The sequence below is a fragment of the Ambystoma mexicanum genome, chromosome 8, assembly GCF_040938575.1.
Source record: "Ambystoma mexicanum isolate Mex_15411 chromosome 8, UKY_AmexF1_1, whole genome shotgun sequence".
NCBI classification, from domain to species: domain Eukaryota; kingdom Metazoa; phylum Chordata; class Amphibia; order Caudata; family Ambystomatidae; genus Ambystoma; species Ambystoma mexicanum.
In genome coordinates this window covers 25663207-25686201 of record NC_090929.1, presented here as the reverse complement: position 1 = coordinate 25686201, position 22995 = coordinate 25663207, and the positions used below count along the sequence as shown (strand labels likewise).

General features: G+C 47.1%; 1 protein-coding gene across 1 annotated transcript in view; it reads left to right on the top strand.

Annotated features, from left to right (window-relative positions):
- The first annotated feature begins 394 nt into the window (after positions 1-394).
- ZDHHC12 (zinc finger DHHC-type palmitoyltransferase 12) overlaps positions 395-22995 on the top strand; it is a 97209-nt gene continuing 74608 nt past the window's right edge. Inside the window, exon 1 of the mRNA XM_069609182.1 lies at positions 395-589. Coding sequence (XP_069465283.1) covers positions 490-589 — 100 coding nt within the window. The 5' untranslated portion in view covers positions 395-489. The remainder of the gene's footprint in view (positions 590-22995) is intronic.

The window sequence follows — 22995 nt, the reverse complement described above, 5'->3', positions numbered from 1 at the left end:
TACTATGTCCCATAAAATGCCCAAGTCCAGGCCCTCAGGTGACTGCTGAAGTGTGTCTTACTTACTGCCTGGCACAAAAAAACGAAATGTTGAGCAGCCACTACTTTATACGGCCTCCATGCTGACACTAAAACCAGCTCCTCCTCCTCCTCCACAAGATTTCAAGTAACCCGGTTCTGTGGTGGTAACCCAATCTGCCAATGGGATCCGCTCTCACCAACCAGTGGTCCTCCATCCACCAATCATCTCCCGTAGGAGAAACTCATCTACCAATCAGCAGTGAAAGCAGGGGCGGAGCCGGCCCGCCTCTACCAATCAGCGGTCGCACGCGGCGTAGCCGACCTGCCGCTACCAACCAGCGATCGCAGGGGGTGGAGCCGGCCCGCCTCCCCCAATCAGCGGCCGCCGGGCAGGAGTCCGGCACGCCGAGCTTGTGCGTGTGTCTGCGGCGCTTCCTGGTTGGAGCTGCGCCCCCTGCAGGCCTCTCTCATGCCCGCGCGTGACCTCTGCCCCTCCGGGCTCCTGGTGCGCGCTGGGCACACGGCCCTGACCTGGGGGGTCTGTCTGGTGCTGCTGCACTACCGCACAGGTGGGTGAGGACGGGGCGAGGGCGCCGGTGGGTCCATTCCTCTACACGCTTTGCATTCTGGGACTTGGAGTGCTGCCACTGCCAGGTTAAGCACAGCACTGTAAGCAAAGGTCATGCAAATTTAAAAGTGGATTTTTTTTGGCAGAATTAAGTGAGACCAATCATACGAGTCTGATATTGTTAATTTTACATTTTATTTAAATGCATCACAGTTATTAAACGTGTGTAGGGCAATGCTGGGAATATTATTGGCTAGTTTTGGTATCAATGCTTTTTATTTATCAGCTTAATTATTTTTACATGTGTACTGTTAAAAGCTTTATAAACTATATGACACTTTAAATAAAATCAGCAGTAAAAGTCCCAGAATAGGCCGCTCACAAGTGCATCCCTGTCAAGTTTACCCCCTCAGTGCACGAGAAAGGCATGTACTCCCCTTATTGCTTGTGAATCTGGGAAAGTAAAACAGCGAGTTCCATACTTTTGAGTAAAAATGAGCATGCATGCATACCAATTAGCTTCACTGCCCAACCTTGTACCAGCACTATAACCTAGCCATGCACCAATTCATCCTAAATCTCACGACTTTACTTCTTAGCCTGGCCACTTCCTCTCTATGCAAAATGGCAGCACCTACTGCTGACACTACTGCATCTGTCTACAGCAAACACTTACAACCCAACGCCCAAACCTTACCACAGAGACACATTCCTAACTTATCTATGACTGCCAGACTGCCTTCATTGGACAGCGTCACGCCCACTACTTTCCTACCTCAGCTAGACCATGAATAGCCACCAAATTTAACAACCTCACTTCACCAACTCCTACTTATGCCGTGCCACCTACTCCAGACCTACGCCTAACCAACCTTGCCCTACCACAATCAGAAACTCCAGACTTGAGAGTCAACCATTCATCACCCAAGAGTACCAACAAAACCCCCACCAAAGCTATACCTACTTGCCCAAAGCAATCAAATATGTCTGACAAGACCGCTTCACCTTGTAGCAATATCCCGACAAACAAAATAGACCTCGAGGGCATAACTTCCATTAAAGTGGGGCTCATCAATGCCAGATCCCTAACAGCCCACACTCTTGACATTAGCAACCTAGTAACCTCAAACAACCTTGACTTCCTAGCTATTACCGAGACCTGGCTCCAGACCACATCTGGTCCCCTGCTCTCACTTGCCATCCCAGACAAATACACCATTATCAGGCAGGATAGGACATCCGCAAAAGGCAGAGGTGTCACATTTATTGCTAAAACAGAGCTAGGACTAAGGCTCTTGCCCCAACCAAACATTCACCTACACAAACTATAACCATGCACCTTATGTATAGACCACCAGGTCCCATTTCCTCCTTTGAGGAAGATACAACTCTACTCCTCACAGCCAACTCAAAGCCAGGATCTCAAGTGATCTTTCTGGGAGACCTCAACTTAGGCCTACATGACCCTAAAGACGCCAACGTAGTAACCATCGCTAACAGTATCTCAGAGTTAGGCTTCACACAACGCATCTCCCAACCTACTCATAATAAAGGTAGACTTTTAGATTGGATCACTGACATCAACTGCGACATTAACATCCTCTCCAACCACCCATGTGCTTGGTCTGACCATCACACTATTCTCTTTACCTTACAGGACAGCAACCACTCTTACCTAGATGGACCTGTGGCACCTCCCAGACTCTCAAGAAATATGCGCAACATAACCGCTCAAAAGTTTCTCCCGCTCGTTCAACCCCGCATTAATTCATCCACCTCAAATTCTGACACAACCTCTCTAGTGGACTCTTACAACACCACCATACTTAATGCCATCATTAAGATCGCTCCCTTAAAAATGCGGAAAGCTAAACCACGCTCGCATTTGAACACCTGGTTCTTGCCACACCTCAGAACCTTGCGTAAGAACAAAAGAGCTGCAGAACCCTCGTGGAAAAGCCTCCCCTTTAAAACCAAAAAGATAACTTCTTAATAGCCTCTTCCAACTACAAAACAGTAATCCCCGAAGCCAAAAGCGACTCCTACAATGACCGGATTGCTAAAGCTAAATCCAATACAAAAGAACTCGGCATCCTCAGAGAGCTAGAATCCCCTACCGCGCCGTCCCTACTGGTGCACCAATATTGAGAAAGCACCGTGATAAAATTGAGCTCCTTCAAACCAAAATAGAGACCAAAAAAACAGTCTGCCCACCAACACACCCCACGTTGCAACTCAAGTTCGTCTACCTGACAAACATGACCTGTTCAAATTCTCCCCCCTTGCCACGAAGGATGTCGAGGAAATACTCATGAGCCTGAAAGCATCTAGAGGCCTGGGCGACTCCTGTCCAGCAACAGTTATTAAAGAAACAGTGAAAGATCTTGCGCCTTTCATTACAACTTGAATTAATGCATCTTTTGGAACTAGCATAGTACTGACCAATCTGAAGGACGCATGGGCCCTGCCACTTTTAAATAAACCTTCCCTTGACCCTAACATCCCAACGAACTATAGACTGATCACCACTGTACCCTTCCTCCTTAGAATTCTGGACAGGGCAGCTTAGCTAAGGATTCAGCATCACTTGGAAAGCAAAAATTTACTAGGGCTCTGTCAATCAGGATTCCGACCTAGATATTGCACAGACATTCCTGCTAGACCTATTAACACAAACGGAGATCATAAAAGACAAAGGCAACTTAGCACTCGTCTTGTTACTAGATCTATCTGCGGCCTTCGACTTGGTGGACCACAAAGTACTATGTAACCACCTCTCTTCCGCAGCCCATTTCTCTGACAAAGCCACCACTTGGATTCAGTCCTTCTTAAACAATAGAACTACTAGAGTATTTGCACCGGCCGCGCCAGCTATACCAGTCCCTATCACTTGCAGAGTCCCTCATGGATCCTGCGTCCCCCCCACGCTCTACAACATTTTTACTAAGCCCCTCTTAAACTATTTGGGTGTCTCCTGCACAAATTACGCAGACGGCACCCAACTCTTTATCCCTATCTCTGGTGACTATAACACAGATTCCAAACGACATTTACCTAATCATCCAAGCTTGGATGGCCAAACATGGACTATGTCTCAAAGATGGTAAAACCGAGCTGCTCCTTGTAGGTACCCAAGCCAGACTAAACCGACTGGACAAACAATTCAATGTATTCAATATTGATGGCAATACTATCACTGTTTCCAAAGATGTAAAAACCTTAGGCATCTACATTGACCCCTCCATCTCACTGACAAAACAAATTAACGCGACTGCCTCCATTACTGCATACACGTGTTAGCTGATCAACGCCTGCAGACCATGTTTGACTGCAGGTAATTGCATCACCTTATCCAGGGAGTCCTATCCAAGGTACACTACTGCTATGCCCTCTATCTAGGTACTAATCAGCACAACTTAAAAAAGATGCAAATCTTTCAGAATAACACGCTCAGATCAGCGACTAACCACCCTAGATTACACCACATCTCAGAGTTGAGACGTAGTGTACATTGACTTTCAGTCAATCAGAGAATCAGACTTTAAACAATATCACTTACCTTCAAATGCCTGAACAATCTAGCACCCAAGTACTTATATGACAAATTCATACGTAAAATCCTCGGATCAACCTGTTAGATCCTCACAATTCAACTGCCTAGGTTCAAACTCCAAAAGGCAGGAGGCAGAAGTTTTCCGGTTTTAGCAGCCAAAATGTGGAATTCCCTACCTACAACCCTTAGAGCTGAACCTTCCCTCTGCAAATTCAGAAATAAGGCGAAAACCTGGCTCACACTGAACGAACCCTAAAACTTTCACTAAAGATACTACCACCTTCTGCCTCATTACCTTGTGATATATTCCCTATATGTTGCCCAACCTGTAAATCTATCTGTATTTTCTTGTACACTCTGCCTAACCTGCTTATCAAACCTAGAATTTCTTGTAAAAATCTGTGTATACCTCCTTTAAATGTATTCTTACCATGTAAATACTTACACTATGTCTCGTGTAAATACCGTTCTCATGCAATTGTAAATTACTCATTCCATGTAACTGTAAGAAATGCGCCCAGATGCCTAAGGGCTTGGTGCGCTATATAAATTAAATACAAATATAGTGTTGTAGTTTGTTTAGCCTTGGGACTCCTGCATGCAGGCCTTGCCCCACCCGTCCCTGAAAGGAAGACACAGACACAGATCCTGCAGTATCGGGCACCTGGCGTGCACTGCTGTGGTGTGGGATCGCCCCCTTTTATGATACACCGTGCGCAACGCTATGACGTGGCCGCCATGCCACGTGACCACATCACGTTCTTCCTTTTAATAACGACCAAAATAAACACTTTACTTCAGTGTTTGAAGTATAAACAAACCAGTCTTAACATATTGAACATGGTAACATACCAAACTGGTTTTGGCCCACCTTGGGCACCATTGGGTGGCGTAGTCTTGACTCAGTCAGTTTGAGCCTATTCCCCCATTATATAGTCTCTGAATCGTGGGGGACATCTCCTGGGGTATCTCCTTTAGCCTGCCTCTTCGGTGGCATAATCTTCGACCACCGTCTGGGAGCGGCATCTCGTTTTCCCCCATGCTTCCTGGTCCTGGCTCCACACATGAGGTTCCGGTCAGGGGTATCCCTTTGTCCTGACCTCCTATTCCCTCCTTCTAACAAACCTTTCGAGTCCCTCTCCCCTATGATCTGCTGCGGTCAACATTGAACCTCTGACTTGGACCGCCTCCATGGGGGCTCGTAGGTGAGGGATAACTTTCCTTCTAGGTGTCGATTACGCACCAGCACTGTATCGCCCATGACTGTCGGGTGGCTTGAGATGCCGTCTGAGGTTTTCTTCTACATTGTGCATCCTTCGATCCTCTGTTGTTCTCTCATTGTCAATGGTCCCTGGGGGTCGGCCCTCTATCTCTGGGCTGAGCCCCCTGGGGCATCTAAAGAACAGTGCCTCCTCTGGGGCCACACCTGTGGACCGGTGAGGGGTAGATCTGTATTCCCACAGGAATTGGTACATGGTCCTCTTTAGCTCATTGCCTTAACCCTGTGCTTTGGGGAACACCTTGTTCAACGTTCTCATAAAACGTTCAGCCTCCCCATTGGCCAAACAAGTGACTTTTTGGTGGGGTATCCCACAGTCCTTCATAAATTCTGCGAAGCTCTCCACTTGGAATGGCAGCCCGTTGTCCGAGCATACGATCCTAGTGAAGCCATGTGTTGCAAACATCTTCGCCATGACCTGCACCACTTGGTCAAATGATGTGGATTGAACTAGCTCGACCTCTGCATAGTGAGACCACTGGTCTATTAGTGCACCCCCCCGGCCCGTGGATCGTAAGTCTGAAAGAACAATATCCCATGGCTGGTCGTCCTAGGCATGGACTCTATCCTGGGCTCTGTGTTGACTGGAGCTGTTGCTTGATACCAGATGCAGTTTGCGATAAACTCGTCCACTTTGGCTTCAAGGTCCGCAAACCAGACCTTCAAACGTAGCCTCGACTTGGTTTTTGCCGTTCCCTGATGGCCACAGTGTGTTAGCTCGATTGCTCTTCCCACCAGTGCCTGTGGGATCACCAACTGGCGTCCACGTAGTAATAGTCCTTCCTCAGTTGTTGATAGCAGGTCTTGCTGCACACCCCTATTCCTGTGGTGTGGGCCGGATAGGATGATCTTCCAATCTCTGCTGGCCATGGCCGGTATGACCACTTCGAAAAATCTGTCACAGTTCGATGCGTCCGACACCTCCTAAATGGACAGCGCAACTGGTTTGGCGGCTACCACGACCATGCAAACATGCTCTTCGAACCGCCATCTGTTTGGTATCTTCAGGCCTCCCCCCTGCTCCTCGTGTGACGCGAGAGGTAGTTAGCTGGATTGTAGGCCCCGGGTTGGTACATCAGGGCCACCCCATACTCCATCAACGCAAACATCCATCGTTCGATCCTCGGGGGCGGCTTGGACGATGACCCCGCCATGATGGGCAGTAGTGGTTTGTGGTCAGTCACTATAGTTACAGGTTTGCCAAGGATGTAAATCCTAAAGTGTCGGCATCCACATAGGACAGCCGGAGCTTCCCTTTCGATCTGGGGGTAGCGTTATTCCGTGTTTGTTAGCGCTTTGCTTGCATATGCTATCGGTCTAATCTGGCCTTGGGCGTCCTGTTGTGACAGAACTGCTCCCAGCCCAACCAGGCTGGCATCAACCATGATCTCCAACTCTTTCCGTGTGTCAATGAATGCCATAGACTCTTTACTGGTGAGAGCTTGTTTGATAGCCTGATTTGGAAGTCTCAAGTCGAGACGCAATTGCGTACTGACCCTGGTTGCTTCGGTTTGCTCGTTAAGACGATTGGGGGGATCGCCATGGGGTGGGTCCTTCCACTCTCTCTCTGATGTCCAGTTTCACCAGGTTCTGCAATGTCAACTCCCCCTGCTGTCTAAGGTGGAAAAGAATCCAACTGTGTTCCAGTGCGGTTGGGCGCACCATTTCATTGATGTGCAGCTTGATGAGTTCACCCGGCAGCTTGCCAACACCCTCGAACAACGATTTTAACTTTTCAGGAACTTCATTGATATCTTCAGCATATACGCTCAAGGCAAAGTGGACGATTCCAAGGGCCTTTGCTGCTGCACAGCTCAGTAATGAGTGAGTACTTGTGTTGGTTACAAAGAATTTGGCTTCAATTTCCTTCGCTTCGTGTGCCACTTTGGTGATGAACATACCTTGGAGGGGCATCAGTTGGGTGCCGCCAAATGTAAAAATCTTCGCCCAGGCTTTGGATAGCGCTGGAGGCCCCGGGAGGGCTTCCTAGTGTCGTGTCGCCATTACGCATACCGACGCTCCTGTGTCCACAAGTAGTGGCGTCTTTGCTCCTTTCATGGAATCTGTGCACATGGGTTGTCTTTGTTTTTCTTTATGGAGTCTATGCTGGCGATGAGAAAGATTTCTTATTACTTCTCTTCTTCTTCTGCCAGTTCTTGATTTGGTGCCTCCTGTTCAACAACTGCAACTTGCCTCTGTTGTCTTGGAGAGTCACTGGGCTGGTCACTGGGGATGGGGATGGTCACTGGTGTGGGGGCTTTACACATCCTTGCGAAGTGACCTGCAGTTCTCCATCGTCTGCATACTCTTCCCTTTGCTGGGCATTCCACTGTGTGCTGAAAGTCGTAGCCACACTTGGTATCAGGGTTTCAGATCTTATCGTGTTCCACCGAGGTCTTGACAGACCAGCGCCTTGCTGTCGCCCTATTGCGCAAACAACTTCCACTTTGAGCGATTGAATTGCAGCGTCCATTTGGTGGCGCGGCTCTTCGCCAGTTCGTATGACCTGCCCGTTTCCCGTAAGCGGGCTGTCAGACCAGGGTCACGTAGCACTTGGCGACGCAGCTTCCCTTAAGTGCACCCTTGTATCAGTTGGTTTCTCACCATGCCCTCCTCATTCTCCCACGCGCACATACTTGCCGGATGTCAGAGACTGCCATAGAACTGGTCCAGAGACGACTCCTTCTGCTTGGCGCTGCACATAATGAACCTTTCATAATCCTGGTTTGCTAGCGGCAAAAAGGTTTCTTTGAGGCTGTCCTTTGCTGCTTGATAGGAGTTGTTAATGGGAGGAGGGACTTGAAGATCTTGTGAACCTCCGACCCAGCTGAATATATGAGGGTCACAATTTTGGCCTCATCATCACTCTCACCAGTTGCTCTAAATTATGTGTCCAGCTTCTCTATCCAAAGCACCCATTTTGGTCCCAGACTTGAGGGATTGCCTGAGGTGTCAAATTCTGGCATCAGGGCCAGTGCCCCCTGAGGGGGTCTCGCAGCACCCTGTCCAGTTGCTCGTTGATCTTCCTCGTCACTCATGGTCGCGGGTCGCAGAGGCACCTCCTATGTGAAAGAAGGCCGCGGCTTGCATCTGTTGATCCACTTTTGGGGACATGTCAATCGCTGTGGCGCATCAGCTCTCCTCTCCTCTGGTCCACCACGCTGTATTGTGGGGCACGCCTGTGCCTCCGATGCAGCACTTCTGCTTTAACTGTCAATTATTCAGTAGGATGGATAAAAACCTTCAAGGCCTGTGGTGTGGGTTCCAAAATGTTTCCACACGGCACACAAGCACTGCATGTGTGGGAGCCGCTGCCGTTGGAAGCACAAAATGGTGGTGATTGCGAGTGCACCCGACAGGTGTCGGATCGGGTCACTAGATATAATATCAGCATTGTAGCACCCCCCCCCCCCTGCCCAGCTGCATCCTCGTTGCCAATGTTGTGGTTTGTTTAGCCCTGGGACTCCCACATGCAGGCCTTGCCCCACCCATCCCCGAAAGGAACACAAAGACACAGATCCTGCAGTATCGGTATCCTGACGCGTACTGCTCTGGTGCAGGACCGCCCCCCTTTATTATACGCCGTGCACAACGGCATGACGTGGCCGCATCACATATTACAGCAAAATTCTCCCAGTGGCATTAAGAGTTCCTTGTTAAAACATTCTCTTGGCATACTGAACAGTTTAAAGTAATACTTAATGCTAATATGTTACTAAAAAGTTATCTAATTCATTCAATTTATTTTATCTACAATGATACCTTCATCACAGTTTCGGCAAATACAAATTGTTCCAGCAAGGCATAATGCTTAAACAATTTGAATGTTAAGAAAGTCATGAGTGGGAGAGAAAAAACTCACTGTCCATCACAACAGTATTCAAACAATTAATGAAATTCCTAATACTAGTGGGGGCGAAAACTTGCAACCCATCTCCATGAGTCATGTTCACTGGACTGAGGAAGGTAATAACATTGGTGGATCTACGTTACCGCGTAAGGAGCGCTGCCTTAGTAACCATGCTCAATGAATAAACTTGGCCACTGCATTAACTACCACCTGGTTTCCGGTTAGTTGTCAGAGCGTGAGTTATTGTTCCAATACCCTCCGTTCTGAGAATGGGTTTCAAGTAAGCAGCTCTCCAATTTCTCAAGTTTGGACAAAAGAAAACAAAATGATTCAGTGTTTCCGGTCGCTGACTACATAATGGGCAAGTATCTGTATTCCCGTTGCTGAAATCCATGACGAGACAACCAACGTACCGTGGATCTATACAATCTAAATACATCTCGTAGCCAAACTCCAGTTTGCTTACAAGGTAGGCTTCACCCAACTTCAATGTTTGACAATTAGCCAACATATTCTCCCTGCAGTGAGTTTTCACAGCTTTCTTTGCTCTTCGAATAACAGCCTTGTCTATCCTTGCATGTTTTTCCCACGGAAATCTCGCCAAGGTCAAAAAGGGCTTTCTTTAAGTCCTTAAGGCAGGGGAGACTCACTCCCCCTTGCAATACAATCAAATACATAAATTCTTTGCGGTAGGCTCCAAGCTCTGGGGTGGACCAAACCGCAACCAATAGAAGACCGGTTTGAAGGTGAGTTCAATGCTTATGGGGCACATATCTAGCTCCATATTAATGAATGCATGTGGGGTTCCCCTAGGCAGCATAAGCATGCCCTTCAATAAATTGTTTCCCCCGTTTTCTAGATCAAACAGATTCGAGCTTCCCCAAATTTCAACCCCATGAGAGGCTGAAGGAAGTGCTTGTTTTTTGTACAGATTTATAGCCATGGAAACAGCACCTCTACTGAGGCTAGTAGAGAAACCCTGCACAAGACTTGCACACGCCTTAGATGAAACCTCCTAACACCCAGATAATCATAATACTTGTTCTAAATCGTGGCCCTCGAAGTTGATAATTAATCTTGCCTGTTTTGTAAATCTTTGCTTAAACAAAATCAATGTGGTCTTGTCGGTGTTCTAAGTCAATTTCAATTTCTTGCACTTCTTTAAGAATGAAAGAATGAGCCCAGAGTTGCTCTGAGCACTAAGGACGATGTGGCAAGGAGTACGTCATCATCAGCAAAGAGGAGTGCCGGGTATCTCTCGAACTCCAATTTTGAACAGGACTGGGTGGTATTTTCATGACTGGTTTAGGGGAACTCGAGAGTCAATACCAAAATAAGACTTATATGATTGGCTGCAACTTGCCATGCCCTCTTTGGAAACGGGCACAGGTCTGATTTAAAGCCCCTTAACCCCAGCATGAGGTACATATCCTCAATTTTCCCTCTGTAGTCTTTGATTTGGTTGTCCATAATATTTATGTATGTAGGGCAGTGTTGTAGGAAGCTGTATGTTTAAACTCTGGAAAATTTGGCAGGAGCCCCCGCCCTGGACTTGATCCACCCTCACTGCATGCCCCATCATCCCCCGAAGACTTTAATGGGCTTTCATCCCCCAAAAACATTTGATTTCATCTGCCTGGGAGACTCTCCAGGGTGAGAGGTCTCTGTTTCCACATCTCCCAAGTCTTTGGGGCAAGTGATTCTAGCTGCGGTGGCCTTTCGGCTTGCTCAGTGGCGACCAGCTTCTGTTTCCAGTTTGGGGTCACTAAGTCGATAGATGGTCAGTATTCCTAGAAGTTCAGGCAACAATGAGGTGGTGTGCAAATCTGAAGTCACGTGCAAGTGAACCGTAACATTATAGGTTTTCTTTAATTTTACTTTGGGCTCTGTGTAGGCTCAGAGGCCTGCAACCTTTGGCTCTCCAGGTGTTTTGCACTACAGCCCCCATCAGCCATATCCAGCATAGCCAATGGTGAGGGGCCATGATGTAAAATATCCAGAGTGCCACATGTTGCAGCTCCTTGGTGTAGAGTAACCAGATGATCTGAATTTTAGGGGACAGTCCTGGTTTTTCACAACATGACATCTTGTCTTCACAAATGTCTTGGATTTAAGAAAATGCTTCATAACAAATTCTGTTTCACATCGCTTCTCTGATAAAAGGCAAGTGCTTGTCCGGCTACAGGGAAGCCATACGCTGAAGAAACTGTGTAGGCATGCACATCTCTGCCAGAGTGTGTGTTGGTGAAAACTAAAATGAAGTGTAAAGAGTTGAAGGACAGTGTGAGGAAGGGCCGGTTAAAAAGGAGGAACGTTTAGGATGGAAAGAGGAACACATAGAAAGTGGATAAAATGTAGGATGAGTGTGGGGAGAGGCAGGCGTGAAAGTGAAAGATGGGCAGCCCTTGCCACTGTGGCGTTCCATCCGGTCAGTCATTAATGTACACGGGCAGAGTCTCATTAGCATATCCGATCTTAGTAAGTTTAGAAAAGCCCTCCAAACTCTTCTTTTTCTGCAATATCTATTTGATTGCGTGGCCATAATAATCACCTTTTCTTTTTTCCCTGCTCTCAGGGTTGAGCACTCCATAAATGTCCATTCATGTAAAATAACATAACAACCTATTAGTACTCCTTGCTGGGCCTGGCTCACTTCTTTGGCTCTATTCAGTCTGATGAATACCCATCTTGCTTGTTTTGCGATATAGCACCCAGTTCCTCAAAGCCCTTAGCGCTTGTAGGTAGGACAACGGAAGGATCTGTTCCAGCTATACTGCCAACCTTCGGGCTAGCAGGGCATCTGGATGCCTGGCACCCTGGTTCTGCTGCATCATCCTACTCGGGTGAACTCTCCCCATAACACCATCCTCCTGGGACCTTTCTTTTAGGCCATGTCTACCTTCTGTCTATGTCTCATGCCCCTTTATAGCTTATGGGGCAGTTGTCCTTATGTGGCTTGATCTGATTTGTCTAAGCACCTTTTATATCTTCCATGCTACTCCTCAGAGTGAGACTGAGTTGCCACCAGGCATCTTGGGATCATGGGGTAACGGGGCTGGCAAAATATACAAGCCCACTCGCATTGGCTCAGAGATATTTTGAAGGGCGAGTACCGTTTGCATGATACTCCTCTTGCTGGCGAGTATGGGTCCCTTGAATCTTTTATTTTGACATTTATTGCAAACAAGCTTGGTTTGCAGTAAATGTCAAGTACAAGTTTCACTGCATAGCTGGACTTTGGGTGGCAGAATTGCACCAAATATGAAGTGTTCTTATAGTGACATGAATGCACCATTTTAGAGAAAGCACAGGTAAATATTTTGCCACTGTCACCATTTTGTATTGTGTAAAACACAGACCGAGTGCAAGAGCAGCAAAGCGCTGTACAGGGTACATGGGGGAGGCATGTAAAGTAGGAAGCTCACCCTGTAAGTCTAGTGGGATAGCTAGGAATTTGCAAGGCCTCTGTAGTCACGCGTTTCACTCCTGGCTGTGCAGTACATCACTGCACTTTCCCTGGTCTCTCGGCCTTGCGCCCGCTTCTGCCATGCTGTTTTGCAAGTTTGTCTGCAACACTTGATCGAGGCCCGGTATGTCACTCCCCTCACCCGTCCCCAGCATTCTTTCATTGCGGGAAATGGTCGGGCAGGGTCCCACCCGGCATAGGAGACCCTTCAGCTTTGGCAGGCTGGTATTTTCCAGACGTATGTTCAAGACTAAATGGTTCTGGGGGGTAATTCTGCAAGTGTCCCTGATGACATACGGACCTGGCAGGATAGGATAGCGTTGGTGGTTGTAAGAGTGGCCAACTCTGATTATTCTCTGACTTGGATTATTTGACCCATTGGATTCTGTTTTTCCCCTGCCGGATCCGGGACCTCTGTCCGTTGATACCCTCATGTATAATTGGTGTTTTAATGATTTCTTGTGGATTTAATTATTCATTTTGATAAGGAACCATCTCTGACTTAAAAAGCAAACTATTGTACAATTCCACCCCAAAATTCTGGGGCAATAAGCAGGCTGTACTTGAATGTATACTTAATGCTGGGGAAGGCGACACAGTATCAACCTGCCTGCAAAATTCTCACTCATTTTATGACGGGCACAATCCTTCACATAAATCAAATATTTATATTTCTAAAGCGTAACCCCTCAGTAATGCGATGCAACTTCTAAGCAGCACAATGTGCTTCGATCTTTACATTGCTGCTTGTCGGCAAGTGTGTTTTAAATACATTCCTTCCAATCGGAAACAATTAACTTTCTATTAAATGGCTTAAAGAACATTGTTTTCTCCATGTCAGTGACAAATATTGGTATCAGAGAAATGTCACGTAGAAAAAATGCGCCTAGCTTTTCTTGTATTTGCTAGGTATAGCCCATTGGCAACGTGTTGCCATGTGGTGCTGTTGTTTTCTAGCATATGCATGTAAACGATTTACAAGCAGCAGCGAGTTGCATCAAAACTTACAGTTTAGGGAAGCTGTGCTATCAATTGAGAATGCACAGAGAATTGATTTATCTACACTATGTATCAACCCCCAAATGATTTTCTGGCCAATTCAGGGTCCTTTCACTTCAACACAATCTCTTTGGCGCAATCTAACTGTTTATTTGAAATTGCATAATACTCTATGGGAATGAACATGATTCAGCTAAGCTCCCTTTCAACCCAATATCTTTTTTTTAATGACTTGGCTTTCACAGGTCTTGATTCATAAATCATCTATTAGGCTATGGAGCATTGGTCACCCACCGGTCCACAGACCCAGTTATTGACTATATCTATGAAAACAGACGGGTTTCAGTTTACATGGCTTTGGTTGCAAGAGACTGCGCACCATGCGCAGAAATGCTATAAATGATTCCAGTTTAAATTGATCTTCACTTGGCTTTTAACTATTCGATGGAAGCAGGATACATTTCACAATGACGTGCTACAACATTCTGTTCCCACTCTATTGGTTATAATTTGTCAGGCATTGCACGCAGAATATTTTTTCCTTTTTGTTCTAAGTGTTTTCATTGCAGCGTTACGTCGAATAAATCTGCAGTTCCAATGTATTTCAAAGTGACCATTTTAATATCTGTTCATCTGTGCACGTGGAGGGAGAAGAAAACATGCATTAGCATAATGAATTGTGTGTGCAGTTCTCCGAGGCCCTTTGTAAAGCTAATGAATGATATGAGGGGCTGACCGGTCCCTATGTGAAGCCTTCTGCTTACTCCAGGTGGTCCATTTCTATAGGGAGTCGAGTTTTGAGTTGAAGTCTTAAGTGCAGTGGTTTTCCTGTGTAGTCTTGGGGTTGGAAAGCAGGCCTGTTCATCATGTGACCAACTCCATATATTTATCAGTTTGGAGTACCGCTTTTATGGCTCTACTGGAATGCATTTCAAAGTATGTTGAAGTGATGAGGAGCCAGAATACTTTCCAAAATGTCGTTTGTTCTTCAAGGTAACATCTATACTCCCACCAGCAGCAGAGCGTCCTTCAATTCAGTAAGCTCCATCTCCCTGTAACCTCCCTGCCTTCCTTTCCAGAGCCTTCACCTCTTGAAATTCCCTACCTTAAATCATTAACACTGTGCATGCTGGATACTACACACCTCCTTCCTATTAACACAACACAACATTTTTGAATCTTTCAGGCTTATTGATTGACCTGCGTGGTCTATCGGCACCACGCCTCAGACCATTGCTGCCTGTGTAATTCTCTTTCTCCTCCACTTGTTCATTCACAGTTTCATACTTCTCTCGTCACTTTTACAACTTCCCCCATCTGTTCTCACCGAATTATGCAAAACTTTCATTACTTTACATGGTGAGGACCACTTCATGGGACCTGCTTCAGTGGATCAGGCAGTTTAATCCTGACATAGTCACCTTGTTTTATCTCATTTTCTTTTATTGACTTCCTTTCATCGTACCTCTATTTGTTCCTCATTTGTTTTTCCCTCATTCACTCTCCTGCTGCGCACACTCCCACATCCATCCATCTTGCTTGCACCATCCACGAGGGACACAATTTATAGTTGGGCTTTCTCCCCGTAAACAACTCAAATGGCGATACTCCAGTCGTAGAGTTGGGATAAAATCTGCACCACCATCCTGCTCATCACAACAAGCGCCCAATCCTCTCCATTCACCCAGGCGCATCTGATGCAATCTTGGATTACTTTATTAAAGCGTTCAGTGACCCCATTGATTTGGGGATGATGAATTACGGTCACCTTATGTTCAATAACATTTCTCATTAAATATTTACCCAGCTCTCTTGATTGGAATTGAACACTGTTGTCTGTTCTACCGGGTAACCTTCTCACCTAAACACATCTTCCATGAAATTGATAACATTTCTAGTTGTAATAGACCACATAATTTTTACCTCCACCCATTTGGATAATATGTCAATCAACACAATGCAATATTTTTCTACACCCTTGCCATGAATGGGTCCAACAATGTCCATGCCTACTCTTTCCCACGGCATTCAGGGAACTCTGTGACATGGGACTTTCTCTTGACAGAAGATTTTTCTCACTTAAACATCATGGAACACAGTCCCTTACAATCCTCTCCACTTCCAAGTCACAGCCAGGGCACCACAATTCAGCTCTCAACGCCTGTTTAGTTTTTGTGTTGCCTTGGCGTCCCTCATTTGCTGTTTCAATTATTTCCTATCTCAGGACAGTGGGCGGGATCATTTTATCGACCCCCTCATGACATAACCTATTTCCACATGCAGTTCCTCACTTACATTACAAAGTCCCTCTCCTAACTATCTCTTTCCTCACTTCTTCACCTTTTTCTAAAATCTCTTTCACTTTCTTGAGAATGCTATCTCCTGTTACACTTCTCTCCCACTCATCACTCGTTATCATCTTGGGCTCAATATACAGTACACATTCTTCCTCTGCTATGTACTCATTTTCATCTTCTCCATCCACACCAATACGAGACAAAGAGTCAGCTGGGGTATTCTTCTTTCCTGGTACATATTACATCTCAAATCAATATTCTTGTAGTGCAACAAACCATCTTCTTATGCGCGTGGAAACACCATACAGACCCTTTTGTAGTGTTACTCTCAATGGCTTGTGATCTATGCGTATGACAAAATCAGTTCGCCATAGAAAACATCTAAATTTCTCAAATTGCCCATTTGACAAGGAGAAGTACTTTTTCTAAAGCAGAGTAATTGATTTCAGCACTCCTTAACAAACGTGATGCAAATGCAATGACAAACTCCTTGTTGCCTTCAACCTGCGTGAACACAGCCCCCAGTCCTGTCTTGCTAGCATCTGTTGAAATTATCGATTGCCTGGTTAGTTTGAAGTCTAAGAGAAGGTGTGCACTCTAATGCAGATTTGATAGCGACAAATTGTTGGGCACATTTCGAGCTCCATATGAATTGAGAATTATTTTTGCTCATGTTTACTGTCATGCTAGCGAAGTTGGGAATGGCTCTGGAGTAGTACCCTGCCATGGCCAAGAATGTACACACCGAATCTTTATTTTTTGGTTCCATTGCATTCTTTATGTTGTTGGCAAGTTTCCTCTCTATATTAACTCCATCCGCCGACACAGTGTGCCCCAAATACTCAATCTTGCTTTGATTGATTTTACACTTTTCCTTGCTCAACGTTAGCCCTCTTTTGATCCGCATTTTCATCACTCTGTCCCGTCTCTGATAGTGTTAGTTGGTCTGATCCAAATATTAAGATGTCATCCTGAAAACATATCACTACTTCTACTCCCTTAAAGATTTCGTACATGATCCTTTGGAATACGGAGGCGGCTGAGACAAGACAAAAGGGCATTCTCACAAATTGAAATAATGCTTCTGGTGGTCCGAACGGTATCTAGTCAATTCATCTAAACCCATTCCATCTAATACCATTCATCAAAATGTTTCCATGTAATACATTTACATCTAATGCATGTTTTTAGGGGTAAAGGGTTAATTTTTGTTCATGTGCATTTTAAAGGGTAAAAAACAGGGGCTTGGGGGGACACCGCCCAAAAAATAAAATGCATTAGATCGAAACATTTTAGATGGAAAAATGTTGATGGAATGGCATTAGATGCAATGGTTTTAGATGAGATTACCATAAACCATTCTGAACGCCCTGGATTGTTTAGATTCATGATGTAACTTGACTTGATCATAAACTTTTTTTTTTTTTTAAATATATTTTTATTTTGTTTTAAGTGAAAACAGTATAAACAAACTTGTGACATTATATACAGTAAGACAATAAACACTTAACAAAACACAACACTACACTCCCCCTCTCCCCCCCCAAGAGCTCATCCACAGGGTAGTTCTGTATCGACCTGGTGTGGCCGGGTGACTTCCTCCTTCGATGCAGTAGGTTCTCCTCGTACCCCAAACAGACCAGTGACCAATGACCTCCAGGCTACTAGGTTGCCCACATCCTCCTCCCCGCATTTACTGCATGCCTCTTGCCAGACCATGGTTTCGGCTTCCGCCCATTTCTGGAGATCCCTCCACCACATCTCTATCCTAGGTTTGTAGCATTGCTTCCAGTTCATAGCTATCCTCCTCTTAGCGAGTATATACGCTATGTCTCTCAGTTTCCCCAGGTGTCTGGTGTTCTTCGGTCTGGGGAACCCCCCTAGAAGGCAAGCCCAGGTCGTGTCAATGCTTATCGGGACCCCTTTGTCAGCCAACTTCTGTGACACTTCTCTCCAGAAGACTTCGATTACTGGGCAGGACCAGAACATATGCGTCATGTCCGCGTCCTCCTCGTTACATTTCGGGCATGCCTGCCTGCCCGAGTTCGCAAACTTAGCTATTCTCTTGGGGGTCATATACGCTCTGTGTGTGATGTATAGTTGGATTTGCTGTAATCTAGCATTTCTGGACACTTTTTTATGATATCCCAGAGCCCGTTCCCACATCCCATCAGTCATCTGAACCCCCACCTCCATTTCCCATTCTAGTCTCAAGTCTGTCAAGTCCTTCCCCACTCGGGACATCACCACCTCATACAATCTGGAGATCTCGTGTCCGCCTTCTGATATGTCATATATTGTATCAATCAGGGCGTCCGGATCCTCCGCTAACACTGTCTCAGGCCAAGATTTTCGGATAATCCGTACCAACCTGAGGTATGTAACGTATTGGCCCCCATGTAACCCAGACTCTTCTTCTAGGTCTGCAAAATCCTTGATGGCCCCATCTTGCCATATATCTCCTAACGTGGCCAACCCAACCGATTCCCAGTACATTCTAATCGTTTTTCTAAGTTGACCATCCCCCGCAGTCAAGGCAACCAGTGGCACCTGCGGCGAACACGGATCCGGGCTTTCCAGTAGCTGGCATGCTCTACGCCACATTTTCCACCCAAGTAAAAGCATACCAGGGCGAAGATTTAAGTCTTGTCTAGGGACCCAGATGATCTCCTTCAAATAAAACGGGGTGCAATCTGTCCCAACCAACCTGGACTCGGGAGATTCCTCATCAGAGAGCCACTGTGTAACATATTGCAATTGGCTCGCTACATAGTAGGCCTCAAAATGTGGTAATTTAATCCCTCCTTTATCGTAGAAGTTTTGTAGCTTCCACAGCGCCACTCGGTTGCGAGTGCCGTGCCATAAGAAGTCCCTGCACATACTGTTGAGTTTGGTAAAGAACTTCCTAGCTATTAAGTATGGTATGTTGTTGAAGAAATGCAGCAGTCTAGGCAAGACAACCATTTTAAGCAACGCCCCTCGCCCTATCATCGCTAGCGGCAGCTTTTCCCAAAATCGCATAGACGCACGGATTTTATCCACAGCAACCTGGGTGTTATGCAGATGTTCGTTTCCCACAGTGTGATATATGTCTATTCCGAGGTATCGGAAGGACTCGGCTGCCCAAGGCACGGGCAATACCGGTAAGCGTTCCGTGGGGACCCTCGAATAATACCCTAGGGGGAACATGCTCGACTTGCCGGGATTAACCGCTATGCCGGACAATTCGGCATACTTCTGCATGACCTCCAAAATATACTGGAGGTTCTCTTCCGGATACTTTAGGTATAGCAGCAAGTCATCGGCATATAAGGATATCAAATGGCTCTTTCCTCCCACCTCGATGCCCACCAGGTCATATTGCTGTCTAAGATATACCGCTAAGGGTTCCAAGGCCAATATGTATAACATTGGGGACAATGGACATCCCTGCCTAGTACCCCTACTTAGGTGCCACTTATCGGATATCACTGATCCCGTACGCACTCTAGCCGTCGGCTGGCTATACAGTAGTCTCGCCCATCTGATATAGCCTGGCCCAAACCCATATTCCCTCAGGACCGCAAACAGCCACGGCCACCTCACCGAATCAAACGCCTTAACTGCGTCTAGGGAGATCACTGCCATTTCCTCATCTCTTCTGTTCCCTTCTTCTATCACTCGGTGGAGCCGCCTGTGATTATGAGTTATATTCCTGCCAGGGACATAACCTGTCTGATCCGAGTGTATCAGTCTGCCGATGACCCTGCGCAGCCTGTCCGCCAAGACCGCTGTCAGGATCTTACTATCTTGGTTCAACATCGACAGCGGTCTATACGATCCACAATGTTGTCTCGGCTTGTTAGGCTTGGGTAGTGGTACGATCAGCGCTTCTCTGAGCGTGTCTGGCAATCGGACTCCCTCGAATGATTCGTTATACATTTCCAGCATAGGGGGGAGTATCTCTGCGCTATACGTTTTGTAGAACTCACTCGGGAGTCCATCAGTGCCCGGGGTCTTGCAAGTAGGCAGCCGTTTCACCACCTCTTCCAGTTCATCTAGCGTAATGGGGCCATCTAACTCCTCCCTTTCCTCTGCACTAATCCTGGGCAGTTCTATATCTTCCAGTGTGTCCCTGATTTTATCCAGATTGTCTTCCCCTTTGTCCTCATACAGCGCTTTATAATAATCTAAGAAAGCAGCATTAACCTCTTCCTGAGTGTGAGCCTCCTCTCCGTCTTCCCTTTCTATCATCATGACCGGGGCCCTGGGGGTTTCCCTCTTATAAAGCCATGCCAGTAGGCGACCAGTTTTGTCACCTCCTGCATGTTGCCTCTCCACGTATTTCCTGTAATTGAGGTCACAAAGCCGCTCCCAAAGCTCTGAGCATCGTTGTTGTAATTCGAGTACTAGGTCTGTGTCCCCTCCCCCTCTGGTACATTCACGCTCCAATTCTTTCTCCACTTTCTCCAGCTCCGCTAAAACCCCCCCCTGAAGGCCCTTTGATTTAGAAATAGCGTCGCCCCTCACTACCACCTTGAAGGCCTCCCAAAGTGTACCAGCCGAATCCACACTGCCCGTGTTCTCCTCAAAATACCTTGTAATCGTCTCTCTAATATCTTCTCTAAAGACCGGGTCTCTGAGCGCCTCCGCCCGAAGGCGCCATGTTGGAATCCGCCCTCTGGGGCGGCCATATTGCCAGGCCATCACCAAGGGCGAATGGTCCGACAGGACCCTCGCTCTGTATTCAACCTGTGTAGTTGTTATCACCACTTCTGGCTTAGCAAAGAAGTAATCTAGTCTCGTGTGCAACTGTTGAGGGGCCGAATAATGAGAGTACTGCAAGGCCGTGAGGTGTTTCAATCTCCAGACATCTTCTAGTCCATAGTCGTCTAATAGTACCCGTAGAGCCCTGGCCGCTGGGGTGGGCCTGTCTACTTTACTGTCGGACCTATCTATCTTGGGGTCAAGAACACAGTTAAAGTCCCCCCCCCAGATAATCGGTTCCCCTGCGCACGGGCCCAGGCGTGTACATAGAGTCCTGAAGTATACAGCAGTATTCTGATTGGGGGCATATGTATTAATAATACTCAGTCCTCTGTTCTCAATCAGTACCCTCAGTACTACCAGCCTACCCTCCGTGTCTACCTCCTCTCGTACAATTCTGAGTGGGACATGCGGGGCCACCCAGATCAGCACACCTCTGGCATAGGCCGAGTACGGGGAGCCCACCACTGTACCACCCCATTTTTTCTTTACAAGGTCTAATTTATGTTGGGCCAGGTGCGTTTCTTGTAGTAGGGCAATGTCGATCTTCTGTCGTTTAAGATACAACATGACTTTATTTCTTTTCAGGTAACTATTGAGGCCTCGGACGTTCCAGGTGGCAATCTTGAGGTCACCCATGGCAGCTGTGTCTTCCCACCCCACTTACGGGAACCTCCAGCGGTGCTCGTGACACAGAAGGCGTCCCACTGCAGCCACTCCGCGAATAAGCTCATTCCCAAACTAACCACACACACACCCAAACTCCAACTCCCTTTCCCCTCCCTCTCCCACCCTCCCCCCAACACCACACACCCCATCTGTTGCCCAGCTTCAACAAAAGAGCTCAGGCACCCCCACATCTGGTTCCGCAAACACCGGTCCGTGCACGGAGCCCAGTAGGGTGAGGTTGCCCTAATGGCCACCTAACCTAAGCTATTGTGGGGAGAGAGTATCGCTCCATGGGGCTCCCGTTCAATGATAATCTCAATGTTTGTGACAAACAGTACAACCAACTGACCTTCCATATCGAAGGTTCCGAACCGACTATAATCAAGTCTCAGGGTCCATGCCATTTTACGTCTTCCGCAGCTCCTCCGAGTCCTTTTGGGGCCGGTCCGCCGATTCTTGAGGGCACCCCTGTGCGTCGAGCCACTCCATGGCGTCCTCTGGGGTCTCGAAAAATAAAGTTTTTTATGCGCCTGTATGACCTTCAGTTTTGCAGGGTAAAGCAACATATATTTGTAACCTGCCTCCCTCGGCCTCCGTTTCACAGTCCCAAAGTTCATGCGGCTCCGCTGCACAGCTAGGGTGTAATCCGGATACGCCGTGATGTTTGCTGCTCCTCTCTTGATCGTGCCTCCTTTTCGAAAATGTTCTAATATTCTTTCCCGATCACGATAGTTAAGAATTTTGGCAATGATGGGTCTGGGCGGGTTTCCGGGAGGCGGCCTCCTCGTTAGGGCTCTATGTGCTCTCTCCACTGCGAAGCCTTGGGATAAGGCCCCTCCGGGTATCTCTTGCAGCAACATGGTCTCAACAAAGTCCGTAGGGTCACGGCCCTCCGTCCCTTCCGGTAGGCCCACAATGCGGATATTGTTGCGACGGGCCCGTCCTTCCGCCTCCTCCACTCTATTTTCCAAGTTGCCAACCCTTTGGATTAGGGCGTGCAGTTTTGCCTTGTGGGTGGCACAGTCCGCCGTATTCGGGCCAACTTCTTTTTCCAGGGACTCTGTGCGCTCCGCCAGAACCCTAACTCTTGTCTCAGTAGATTGACGTCCTCCTGGACCTCCCAAACTTTGAGGTCCAATGCCGTTTTTAATTCAGAGACAGCCAGTTCTAATTTCGACTCCCAGGCCGCTCTCAGGTCCGCAATCGCTGCCAGGATTTCTTGGTTAGAGCTCGAAGTCGTCGCGCCACCCACGGCCGGTGCATCCTTATTCTTGGTGGCGTCCGGGCCTGAGGACGTTTTGGTGAAGTCGTCCAGCGTGGGCTGTTTCGCCTTAGGTCGCACTGCCTTACTGGACATGGTTCTGAGGATGTGCAGGTCTACCGAATTATGAGTGGGCGCACTACACGCTGACCTGGTTAGGTCTTCCCGCAACTCTTTTCAATCCCGCCTCGGGCCTATGTCGGCCATTTTGGATCGCCCTTTGTTCTCAGCGTCTCTCGACTTTTCTTTTCCGATCTTAGCCGTCGTAGCTGCTATGACCTCCAAAA